At 47.3% G+C, this 13,233-nt stretch overlaps 1 protein-coding gene across 1 annotated transcript in view; it reads right to left on the bottom strand.

Annotated features, from left to right (window-relative positions):
• Positions 1-13,233, bottom strand: part of GRIK3 (glutamate receptor, ionotropic, kainate 3) — a 138,679-nt gene that overhangs the window by 105,622 nt on the left and 19,824 nt on the right. The window contains exons 2-3 of the mRNA XM_015410879.1: positions 7,144-7,320; positions 2,011-2,268 (exon numbers count right to left, since the gene is read on the bottom strand). Of these exons, the coding sequence (XP_015266365.1) occupies positions 2,011-2,268; positions 7,144-7,320 (435 nt within the window). The remainder of the gene's footprint in view (positions 1-2,010; positions 2,269-7,143; positions 7,321-13,233) is intronic.

Genomic DNA, 13,233 nt, shown 5'->3' with positions numbered 1-13,233 from the left:
CCTTTAAGACCAAGTTTTATTCAGGTACAAGCTCTCCCTCCTCCGCGAGGACAGACCTCCATGTGCCCCCCCCCCCCAATAGCTAGCAATCCAAAACAGTCCAGTGGAGCCTGAGCGTTGGGTGTTGCCTTCTGACACACTTCCGGTGATGTCAGGGGTTGTGGCATATGCAAATAAGTTACACTAATGAGTTATGCTAATTAGCTCCTGCACCTCTTTTTCTACGAAATGACCCCTGGTGCTAAGCAATGCATGTTGCCGCCTTACCACATCCACTAGTGGTCTCCTGTGGCTGATGCAATCAGGGGTCATTTCGTAGAAAAAGAGCTAGGGGGACTCATTAGCATAACTCATTAGCATATGCCACACCCCCTGACATCACCGGAAGTGTGTCCTCCCCACAGCCGGCGGCAACCTCCAGCGGGCACCAGCAGGGAGCTCCAGGCCCCGCCCTCCCGCACCTCACCCGGGGGGATGGCGTCCCCCCGCGTCCCCCCCCTCCCAAAATGACCCCTGGATGCAATAATTTGACTAGTTCCGTAGCGGGGGCCACAAAGTCTGCGACTGGCCTGAATTGCAACCACTTTTTTTTTAGTTCTAAATCCTGCCTTAGATAGCCTTGCGACAACTTAGCCAGGTGTCAATTCCCCGGATCTGGCAGGGCAAACCTCCCTTTGCACAGAACGATGGTAATCACCTTTTCAAGGTCAGATTTGAAATATATGACAAATCGACTTCTTAGGAGTAATTAATTCCATTCTCGAAAAGCACAGCCTGCTGCACGCAATTATAATATTGCAGGAGCCAAAAAACTCCCTGCATAAAACAAACAAACAAACAGAAGCAAGCAAATACTCTGACGTCCAGTCCTTAGCCCTGAATGGGGAGGATTCTTAATTAAAAAGCCACAGTTTCAAATGATCTTTCTATCAACAACATAAGGGGTGGAGGGCTTGTACTTGTAGATGTGGTTAAGTGGCACAGGACACAGAAAGTAGCCGTGTCAAAATGTGAGAAAATGGACCACTCCAGGAAAAGTGGCTATTGTCTCTATGGTCTGGTATAAGTCTGGTTATTCTGTTCCCATAAAGAGCACCTAGTTAGGGGCCAGAACTCAGTGGGTATAACACTGGTGTTTGGATGTGTGAAGATCTCCACTTCAGCCCTGGCACTCCAAGGTAAAAGAGGATCCAGGTCTGGAACTTCAGTAGGTTCATGGAATCCCTACAGAAGTGCCATTTTTTTTTTATTTTGGGGGGAAGGACCTGCTGCATGGACATCAAGCATGCCATGCCTCCTGCCTCTCTTTGCAGAAGAGCAGCAGGACAGCAGGGTTAGGTCCTTCAGTGGTGGGGAGGATTCCTTCAGAGCTCCAATCCTTGACTTGTTCCTCACCAAAGTATACTTCCTGGTATCTGGGGGTGTTAACTCTCCCCAGGTCTTTTGGTCCCTTGCCCATGGCTTTGACACCAGTGAGGTCATAAATCTGTCTCCCTGGCTTCCTCTCAGATTACTCTGTCATCACATGCCTTCCTGTCACATGCTTGAAGCTTGATGGGTCCTGGGTCTGGGCCACTGGGCTGGACTAGACAGCTTCACTATGTTTCTTTTGGATACCCTAGTTGATTCCTTTTTGCCATCTTTCCTATAAAGATTCATGGCAGAAAGGTGGGACCTCTATTTCTGCTAGCGATGGTATTCCTTGGAGGTCTTCCATCCAAGCACTTGCCAGGGTCGACCCTGCTTAGTTTCCGAGATCAGACTTGTCTGAGCTATCCAGGTCAGGGCTACCCTGGAAATTTTGTTGGTCTCTAAGGAGCTACTAGACTTGGTCTTCTACTGCAGACCAACCCAGTGACCCAATCGAAGTTATCCATTAGAGTACTCATGATCTTTCTTTGACAATTTTTCTTCAAGTCTATGATGTGGAACATGGGTTTTTTATTCTGCAACAAGGCTCCTTTTAGTCCATTAGAGATTAAATGAACATTTCTCACCAGCTCAACTTACCTGTGCTGTCGTCATATACCACGGTCGCTGACCTCCACTTCAGGTACTGTACAAGGTCCAAAATGGCATGGCTAAGAGAGGCATAGTCCGGGTAAAGGTTAACATAGAAAGTGTCCTTGTTATCCAAAGGGTGATGCTTCCACCGTAGCTGTATATGGGGCACCTCCAGTGCATTGCAAATGGACTGGACAGCATTGGTACAGGAGCCCTGGGAAGGTCCAAATATTGCTACAACACCAAGTGCGAGCTGGTCGCAGGCTGGAACAAAAAGGGAGCAAAGCTGTCAGCAATAACACCTGGGCAGAAAACAAGCAACTGACAGGGAGAGCATTAGAAACCCCACTGGTACCTATCAAATGTCTGCCCTCACAGCCGGCCAGTGCAATCAAATGGCATAAGAGTAAGATTTTGCATCCCTTCCATGTGTTAGCTAGATCTTCACCACACCTAAGCTACTGATTATTGCTATTCTTTGCTCAATGAGGGGGAAAGGGGTTGCGGCTCAGCAGCAGAGCATCTGCTTTGCATGCAAAAGGTCTCGAGTCAATCTCTGGCATCTTCAGTTAAAAGGATCAGGTAACAGATGATGTGAAACACCTTGATCTGACATCCTGGAGAAACACTGCCAGCTAAAGTAAACAAGACTGACCTTAATAAACCAATGGTCTGACTCAGTATAAGGCAACTTCATGTGTTTCCCCTAGAGTAACACCTGCCCCACCTTCTACGAGAGCACATGCACACGCACATCCATGTGTGCACACTGTACATGAAGTTGAAGAACAACAGTTCAGTGCTCACTTCCTCTGGTCTCCAGTTGCCAATTCACTGCCATTCTGGCTGGAACCCACATTCTGAGGCTGGGACTTTCTCCTCTCTGTGTCCCTCATTAGCCAAGAACAGGGTTTCTGGGCATTTCTACCACAAAGTTAAGAGTGCCCAAGACAACACCTAACTCAGTCATGCTAACAAGAATAAGGTAGTCACCAGAAGAAGCCATACCTTGCCCAGTACCTGGTCATTGTATAAAGCTGTTTCAGACCAAGACCTTTCTCTGACAAATCTGTGTGCTTTTAGTCACAAGAGAAATTTGTCTTAGGTGAAAGACTGTCCTCCATATACTCATGCCCCACTGAAAGATCCTTGGCTCAGAGAAATCTCATTACAACTATGTGTACAATGTGTAGCCTGACAAAGCTACGCATCACCAATTGGCCCAAGACTGCCCCCAATCACTTCCCCTCTCAGACTGGGCTTCTTCCCCTTTCATGCTATTTGTAAGTATTCCAGGATGCCTTCTCTTTCATCAGTCTTCCCTTTTTTCCAAGCCTACAACAAAGAATAACCTTTGAGGGGGACCTGTGTAATAACTGTGGCCAGAATCTACCCTAAAGATTTATTCTGGTTTCTTTTCCCTTTGTTGTATAGAAGCTCCCCAGATGACCCCACATCTCTTCCTTTGGGTTACTTTTGGATTAATTGCTGCCCAGATGCCTGAAGTCTTGCCTGGAGAACTGAACTTCTGCCTGGACCTGCTTGGATAAGATGCTATCGCCATCTCTTTCTCTACCAGTTGTCCTGTTGCTCAGTTGGGAGAGCCTCTGCTTTGTGAGCAGAAGGTCCCAGGTTCAATCTCCAGCATCTCCAGTTAAAAGGGCCAAGTAGAGAATGATGTGGAAGTCCTCCTCCTGAGACCCTGGAGAACTGCCGACAGTCTGAGTAGATATGGACCTTGATGAACCAAGGGTTCTACACAGTATAAGACAATTTCATGTGTGTTCACCTTCGGCTTTAGTGGAACCATATGCAAAATGTCTGAATGCCTGGAGTGACGGGCTCTTTGAATGTTACTCTTTCAATATTCTGTTCTGTCTTCACTCTATATGGACTCTCAGTATTCATTCCAAGATTCTTTGCCAAAAGCCATTGTGTGGGGAATTGTCCAGATTGGGGGTATTTCTTTAGGACAGTTGCAACGTTTAGGCTAACAGCTCCTTTAGTAGTAGACTGAAAGGTGACAGAAGGAATGTTTTCTTCCTTACAATCAGAAACAGGAATACAGGATTACAGGAAGCCATTATACTGACCCAGACTATTGGTCCATCAAAGTCAGTACTCTCTAGTTAAGACTGACAGTGGCTCTCCAGGGTCTCAGGTAGAGGTCTTTCACATCATCCTTTTAATGGGAGATGCCAAGGATTGAACCTGGGACCTTCTGCATATCACACAGATGTTCTACAGCTGAGCCACAGCCCCATCACTAAGGGGCTCACTCAGGCTACTTGGTGTGAATTTGGATTCAGATTGGCAAGTGGGCCACATTCACACTGACATAGCTATCTTCTGATCACACAGTAACAGTCCTGCTTTTCTAGTGATGCGACATTGAATTGTTTTTAACATTTATACCCCATCCTTTCAGTGTTTTGCATCCAAAGATCATACACAACACAAATTAAGAGAGTACACTTGTTGTTGAATGCTGTTCAGCAGATGGGGCCTTGTTCTCTCTCCTCCTTCTGCAGGTTGGCTGGCTGCTCAAGTCCAAGAGGGGAAGAGCCAGGGACCAGTTGGCCAGGCCACCTGATGGAAGAAGCCTTCTTCTCTCTTCTTTTGATCCATGATCTTTCAAGTGAAGCCAAGTGTGATATTTACATGGCAGCTCCAGAATACCACAAGGATGGTAGAACTTAGGTGAAATTCTGGCGCAATAAATATTGAAAAAACCCTCAATCTTTAAGAAAAACTAATTATCCCACCACAGATTGACTGGATTCACCTGTGAAGTTCAACCCAGTAAGTTGTATATAACCCCAATTAAGCAGGAACTCTCTGCTTCTGTATTAGACCCCATTCTCAGAACCTAGAACTCACCTCCCTTTACTAGCAAACTACATATATTACTATCCATCCAGTCAACGGATCCATGGCAATTATTTTGCTGAAAATCAGGAGCAAATTCAAGATTAGTAACAATAGGAAATTACAGAAATTTCTACTATCAAGATTTCCTTGTAAAATTCACCACAACTAAGGGCATGTGGGAACTGCACCATGATGGATCTTTCCAGAAATGGATCGTGTATATTCTGTGATGGAGGAAAAGAAACGGGTGTGAGAACATCTTTCCCCAGAACATGAGATGGTCCCTAGGGAGGCTTTGAAAAGATTCTTTTAATAGCTGGTCATCACCTGGAATTCTAGTACAACAGCCAAGGTCTCAAGTTATGGACTGATCACTGAAGTCCATGTTGTGATAAAGACACTGGAAATGGGTTACTAACATTTTGAACATTGCATTGCTGGTATGGCTAACCAAGGCCTTGAATAGTCACTCTTCTATTACTCATCTCCAATTTCTAAGTTGCCCTGAAAAGATTACCTCAATATTCTCCATCTGTGCAAAGGAATCATATGGATGATCCCTTTAAGTGATTACTAAAAACCATCTGCTCAAATACTTATTCTGGTTGTGTGTGAGAGAGAGAGAGATAAAGATGGCATTAAAGAAAGCTGCATTTCTATGTGGAAAGTTTCCAGTCTTTACTGTGTAATGCACAAGTCCTTAATAGCGGAATATTAATTAAACATAGGGAAAGGTTGTGTGTGTGTGCACCTCCCAGACTTATTTACTTGTCACATTCCCTTATCATCATCTCTAAGCAGAACCATGTAAGAGTTTTTTAAAAATCTCTAGTAAGAAAAACTATTTTAACTATTGGTAAGGTTGATGGCTGGTAGAGATGTGCCATGTCATGACTCTGGTGCAGGCATAAGAAAATTCGAGTTTAAGAGATTTCTGCTGCCTTCCTGCAATTCACTTGACTTCTTAGTACTCTGGAAGAGAAGCAAGTGAGATCCCTGGGAATGCAACAACCAACCCAAAGTAATCCAACAGACTGGTAGCCACTTTTTTCATAAAGAGGTAGACAGTCACTGGCAGGACCTTCCTCTACAATTCAGCACTTAAAAGGTCCAGGGTCTCCACATTCTGCTTGCCTGTCCACTTCCCTCTTGCTAACAGCACAAAGCTGCTCCTGTTTCTAGGCCTGAGGTTTGGCACATCTTCACGTCCATCTGCTTGTTCCCTCCAACCCCAGACCTCTCTGTCCAGCTTGTTTGGTGAGTCTATCCAGCATTTCTGTCAAAGGAGACATCTCTGCTGCTGCCCTTCCAAACCCTTCCTTTCCCCAAGACTCCATTTCTTCTGCCTTCCATTATCTCAGGTTCCAGAATCTCCCCCCTGATTCTGGTCTGCTTGCCTCACTGCTCCCCCACACTCTGGTAAGAGCTGGCTTTCCTGTCCTCAGACTGTTTCAAATAACTCTTTTGTATTTAGGGGCTGTGAGAGTGTTTTTATCCCTTCCAAACTGAAAGTTGTCCCTTCCCTCACAGAAGAGGGCTCAGATTATTTCCATTCCTTGAGCAACTGGAATATTCACAACCAGCTCAACCATTCTTGGCTAATCTAGACTGCTGTAAACACAGTATAAAAGCCAGAAGAAGAGCTGTTCATATATTCTTGGAGAAAAGCCAGGATATAAATAAATAACTACATTGTCCTTAAACTGCATTAACTGAGAGAGGGTAACAGTTACGGTGTTTAATCTTGCCTTCAAAAAATCAAAACCCAAACTACAAATAAAATCTTTGTATCTCAACACACTGAAGATTCTTCATTAGCCTTAGACTTCTCTGGACACCTACTCTTCTGTTTCCCATCTAAATAACTGTAGATTAAGATTTCAGAAAAAGTAACGCAAACACATCAAGACAATATCTTCTGGGACACAAGTCTGAAGTTTTAATGGATTCCACAGGTACCAACGGGAGTAATTCAAGGATAATTTCCCTGCTGTCACTGTAGTTCTGGAAATGACAGTCCCCAAAGTGGCAGGCATATGGATTCCATGACATCTTCAGACCTTGGTCCATCACTCCCACAGAACGCCCCCTGACATCAATACTTCGTATGTTCCTCAAGGCTTCCATGATGCAGCAGACCCAGTTCAGGAAGGCATGGAATCTTATACCATATTGGCAAGCCAAGAAATTCCTTGTCCAGGTCAACGAAATGAAGAACTTCACTGGATGGAACCCAAAAGGCATGGAGGAAGTGCACTCAGTACTTACCTTTTTTAGTGGCTTCAAAGCTATCGTGAAAATGTATCCTCTGAATATCGTATGTTAAGGTTGTGTTCGGTAACAAAGTTCTATTCCTATTGATAATGTTGGCAGAGAATCGGAAGGCTTGCTCCGCGGCATTCATTCCTTGGGCATTGGGACCATCTGTATATTCAAAGATTCCTCCTGCAAGAAAATAATGGAATATGAACACCAGGTCTACGTCATAGCACACCGCTGGGCATCCTTTCATAGATCTCATAGTACCAAAGGTGTTTGCTGCATTAAACAAAGAAACCATGAAAGGCTGCAATCACATGCGCCAGAAGATCTGACATAGGCACGAGTGCCCGGCAGATCAAAAGGGCATGATCAGACAGCAACATCTGGGAAGCATCTTGCAGTCATCAGCAACCCATGCTGCTCCGCCACAGAAGCAGAGTAAAAAGACACCGGAGAATATCCGGTAGTGAATGGGTTGCAATGGGCCACGGACGGACTTTCCCGGCTGATAGCGTAAGCATGCTTCCGAGCCATTGGAATGGTCTGATCAGGCCACCCCGACTCTGTGCCATTGGTTTTCTCCCCCTTCGCAGTATGTGCATCATCGCATACCCCATAGGGGGCCCTCGGTGCGGAGGTGCGATTCCTTGTTTATGTGCATGGGACAAAAACCCGACTCTGATCACACAGTGACGGGGTTAGTCTGCAGCAACAAAGGGCTGTGTGATCTCGCAACCATGGGTCAAATTCCTCTGGAGAGAATAGCCTCACTTCCCCTCTGCTTCAACTGGCACGTGTGACCGCAACCAAAGTGAGACAGACACTCATTCCTGAACACTCAGGATCACGTTGTAGAGATGCTGGTGACGTGCGACTGCAGTATGTTTGGGGTATCTCCCCTTCACATGCTCCTTGTTTCTTGTGGCAAACACTCATGTGTCTTTGGGGTGTCTATGGTGCCACATAAAGTATTAACAGCTCAAAGGAAAACTGGCATCTTAAAATATTTATTACAGCACCTGATACTATGGGCCAGAGGCCATCATGGAACGGAACTGTAGCCCACAAAGGCCCACTTTCAAATCAAAACGGAGGGCTATGGTACTGTTGTGAAGACACACAGATTTATTGCAGTACAAACTCCCCCATTCAAAACATTGAATTCACGATAGGCTCCAGCCCATAGAAGCAGATGCCACAATAAATCTGTTAGTCTTTGTGGTGTCACGACACTCAGTTTTGTTTTGGCTGCAACAGCAAATGGCTACAAGCTCTGGGTAGAGCACGGAGAAGTTTCAATAAGGGGTGCACCTCCCTGTCTCCTGTTCATGGGCTCAGGTGCCATGCATATGCAACTACATCATTATTATCACTCAATACAGTGTAGCCGCCGGCCCGACACCACCCGGAGGCTGGGCCCGGCCAACCGCTGCCCCTGGGAGATGCCATGTTGCCTGCAATCCCTTTCCCCTCCCCACAACAGGCACCCTATGTGGTAGGTGGGGCTGAGAGAGTCCTCTCGAGAACTGCCCTTGAGAGCTCTGAAACTGTAAGACCCAGGATCAAATCCCCACACTGCCATGGAATCTCACTGGGTGATCCTGGGCCACTCACACACTCTCAGCCTAACCTCACAAGGTTGTTGTGAGTATTAAATGGAGGAGAGGAGAAAAAACATGGCCAGCTCCCCTTCCTCCTTGGAGCAAGGGAAAATATGAGGTAAGTATCATGACTAGACGCTGTCAATTATTCAAGCCAAGGCCTGTCCAAAAACAGACTTTACATTCTGTGAGGAATGAGAAGAGGCAAGGCCATGCCAGAGCGTGGCACATGTAGGATAACCATTAAGAAATTCAGAGCCATGCCCTGACCTGGATAGCCCAGGCAAGCCCAATCTCATCGAATCTCGGAAGCTAAGCAGGGCCAACCCTGGCAAGTACTTGGAAGGGTGACTTCCAAGGAATACCAGGGCCAGGACGCAGAGGCAGGTAATATCTGAAACGACTTTGAAAATTTCTAGCCCCACTGGGGTAGCAAGAAGTCACCATGACTTCCAGGCTCAGATGCGCACGCACACACACAAACAAACAAAATACCAAAAAAGAAATTCAGAGCCACAATTAAAGACATGATTTGCTATTTTAAATATGTGTGTAACATTCAGCCTTCCTCAGGCTTTACATCAGTCCCACCAACTGCAGGCAGCCTCTTCTGTTCCAAGGACCTGCATTTTTCTTCATCTCCCTTTTAATTCCTTATTACTCCCATGCCCTCAACTCATCATCCCACAACCATTCCCCCCTCAAGCCTCTCTTATCCCTCTTAGGTTTTCCCCAACACAACAAAAATCATCTTCCCTACCTGTCACAAGTAGTTAACCTTTCACAATCAACATTTCCTTCTCAGTAGTTAGAACGTTAGAGAAGATTCCATAGTATCACAACAGCACAGCTAATAGTTGGCAGGCTGACGCCTATTACATACAGGGAGAAAAGGATTTTCTTTCCCTTTCACAGCATTCTGTGGTGTTTTTTGTTTGGGTAATTCATAGTTCCTACTACCTCCTTTTTTGCCCATTATGTTTCGATTCACCAGACAAGCAGGGGTGCCCTGACAACCAACCTTAGAGGAACCATTCTATGTACATACGTCAAGTCACAACTGACTCATGGCAACCCCAGAAAGGGGCTTTCAAGGCAAATGAGAAGCAGAGGTGGTTTGCTGTTGCTGTCTTCTGCACAGCCTTCTTTGTTGATCTCTCATCCAAGTTCTAGCCCTGCTTAGCTTTTTCTGAGATCTGACAAGACTGGCCTATACCATGCTGCTTTCCCACCCAGAACAATGGTAGCTGCTGGAGGATCCAGGCCCTGGGATCCCTGCCTGCATCATGCTGTTCAGAAGTTGCAAATGCCATTCCCTCTCCCCAAAGGCAAAGCCATCATCATAGCACCACAAAGCTTTCCTTGACTGCACATCTGCAGGGCTCCGTCCCCAGTTCCCCACTGGCAATCTCTCCAACCGTAGCACCAACAGAGCCCCGATGGAAATCATGTAATTGTTTCACCTTGTTTCAGAGATTGTAGGAACAATGGTGTGTTATTCCCCACCCCCCAACTCCTCGCTCCCCCACGGAACAGTGGAGAGAGACCTAAACCAGGCGCTGTCTGATTAACAAGCAACTCAAAATAATTAATGGATGAATGAAATACGGAGATGCAGGCAGTAACAGATGGATCTCCTGATTCATTAGCGGAAAAGCCGGCCTCCCTTTTCGGTGTCAGGAGAGCTTGTTGGGAGCTGCGTCTGAACACAGCTCTCCAGGCACTTCATTATCTTTTATTTATTACATTTGTATTCCACTCTTTCTTTCCCCAATGAGCTCCAGCAGGGATATGGGGAAGTAATTCCCTTTTATCTTACAGCCATATGAGGCACAGAGGCGAAGACTGGCCCGTTCTGCTTCTTCAAGCCGCTGAACTCTCCTTAATTTCATTGCAAAAAAACAAATTTCCACGATTTATAGGGCTGCCAGCTCTGAGTAAGAGAATTCCTGGAGATTTGAGGGGTGGAGCCTGGGGAGGGTGGAGTTTAAGGAGGGGAGGGACCTCAACTAGGTATAATGTGATACAGTCTACCCTCCAAAGCTGCCATTTCCTTCAGAGGAATTGATCTCTGTCACCTGCAGATCAACTCTAATTCCAGGAGATCTCCAGGCTTCACCTATTTATTTATTTATTTATTGCATTTTTACCCCGCCCTCCCCGCGAACGGGCTCAGGGCAGCTTACACGGTGGCACAAGCCCATACATAAAAACAGTATAAAACATTAAAAGCTATTAAGTCACAACAAAAACAAATAAAGTGCTCCATACAACAAGATGGTCTCTGAAGATGGTATTGATCATTTCATTACGGTGAAATTGTCCTGTCGATGGTCTAAGCCAGTCCAGTAGTATCAGTGCCATGCAGAATTATGGCAGTTCTTCCGGGGACCACTCCCAACCCCGTTGTTCCAATGATGGTAGTAATAGAGGTGGCAGAGGTGGTGGCCCCTATATAATAGCCTGGCGGAAGAGCTCCGTCTTGCAGGCCCTGCGGAACTGGATAAGGTCCCGCAGGGCCCTGATCTCCTCCGGGAGCTCTTTCCACCAGGTGGGGGCTGCCACTGAGAAGGATCTGGCCCTGCTTGAAGCAAGCTTTGGCTCCCAGGGGCCTAGAATCACTAGGCAGTGTTGTGTCCCCGACCAAAGTGCTCTTGGGGGTATATGTGGGGAAAGGCGGTCCCTCAGGTAGGTCGGACCCTGGCCATAAAGGGCTTTAAAGGTAAGAACCAGCACTTTGAAACGGATTCAGTACACTATTGGCAGCCAGTGCAGCACTTTCAGCCCAGGCTGGATGTGCTCCCACTTGGGGAGACCCATCATCAGCCTGGCCGCCGCATTCTGCACTAGCTGCAGCTTCCAGATCTGCGACAAAGGCAGCCCCATGTAGAGAGCGTTACAGTAGTCCAGCCTTGAGGTGACCGTCGCATGGATCACTGTAGCCAGGTCACCGTGGTTGAGGAAGGGAACCAACTGCCTAGCCTGCCTAAGATAGTGAAATGCAGATCTGGCATGGGCTGCCACCTGAGCCTCCATTATTAAGGAGGGATCCAGGAGCATTCCCAAACTCCTAACCTCTGACGCTGGCACCAACGGCACCCCATCGAAGGTCGGGAGATGGATCCCCAACCCCAAACTGTGTCGACTCAGGCACAGGACCTCCATCTTCGCTGGGTTTAGTTTCAGCCAGTTCAGCCTGAGCCACCCAGCCATGGCCTGTAAAGCCCGGTTCAGATCTTCTGGGTCGGAGCCCGACTGGCCACCCTACATCAGATAGAGCTGGGTGTCATCTGCATATTGATGACAACCCAGCCCATAACTCCTGGCAATCTGGGCGAGGGGGCGCATGTAGATGTTAAACAACATCGGGGAAAGCACTGCCCCGAGGCACATCACATTCAAGTGGGTGCCTCCGGGACTGCTGTTCCCCTATCACCACTCTCTGTCCCCGACCTTGGAGAAAAGAGGCAAGCCATTGAAGAGCGAGCCCCTGTATCCCCACGTTGGCGAGATGGTGGGCCAGCAACTGGTGGTCGACCGTGTCAAACGCGACCGACAGATCTAACAACAACAGTGCCGCCACACCGCCTCGATTCAGATGCCTCCGGAGGTCGTCAGTAAGGGCATCCAGCGCCGTCTCCATCCCATATCCCGGGCGAAAGCCGGACTGGAGTGGATCAAGGACAGAAGCATCATCCAGAAAACTCCAAAGCTGTGTCGCCACCGCCCTCTCAATCAATTTGCCCAAATAGGGCAGATTAGACACCAGCCAATAGTTGGCCAATTCAGTCAGAAGTTGCTTTTTTCAGGAGAGGGCGGACCATCACCTCCTTAAGTGCCTCAGGGAACCATCCCTCCAAGAGGGACTTGTTGATAATCTCCCTTATGGCACCTCGAAACCCCTCGTGGCCCGCTTTAATGAGCCAGGAAGGGCACGGATCCAGGTGGCATGTGGTTGGGCGCGCAGTTACGAGCAGTCTGTCAACTTCCTCCAGACTGAGCGGGTCAAAACAGTCTATTCCCCCCGGAGACGTGCAAGGGGCCTCAAGTTCACTCACTGTTTCAAGTGTGGCGGGGAGGTCACGGTGGAACGCCAGGACTTTGTCCGCGAAAAAGCCTCACAGCCGATATCCAATTCCCTACTATTTTGTCTGACTTGTGGCAGAGCTGTTAAAGACTGAATTTTTCTAAACAATTGGGCTGGGCGTGAGCTCGCAGACGCAACCTGGAGGTTAGCAGTCCTACCCTTAAACATTTATGCCTTCAAGTTCTTAAAAACAATTCTGAATAAGGTTGTTTTCAGTCTCTGGACTTCCACATGTAGATCTTCCACAAATGAACAAACCAGCTCTTTCACCATCTGCCTGATGTTCATGCCAGAGGGCATCACCTTGACAGCGGTGGCAAGACAAGATGCCCTCACCCTCAAATTGTGGAGGGTGCTGCGAGGGAGAGCTTGCTACCATGTTCTGGCTTGCCCTCTGGGAATCCTAGT

This window comes from Gekko japonicus, unplaced genomic scaffold (genome assembly GCF_001447785.1).
Source record: "Gekko japonicus isolate JY-2015 unplaced genomic scaffold, Gekko_japonicus_V1.1 scaffold99, whole genome shotgun sequence".
Taxonomy (NCBI): Eukaryota; Metazoa; Chordata; class Lepidosauria; order Squamata; family Gekkonidae; genus Gekko; species Gekko japonicus.
Note: the sequence above shows the minus strand (reverse complement) of the source record. Positions and strands in the feature narration are given on the sequence as shown.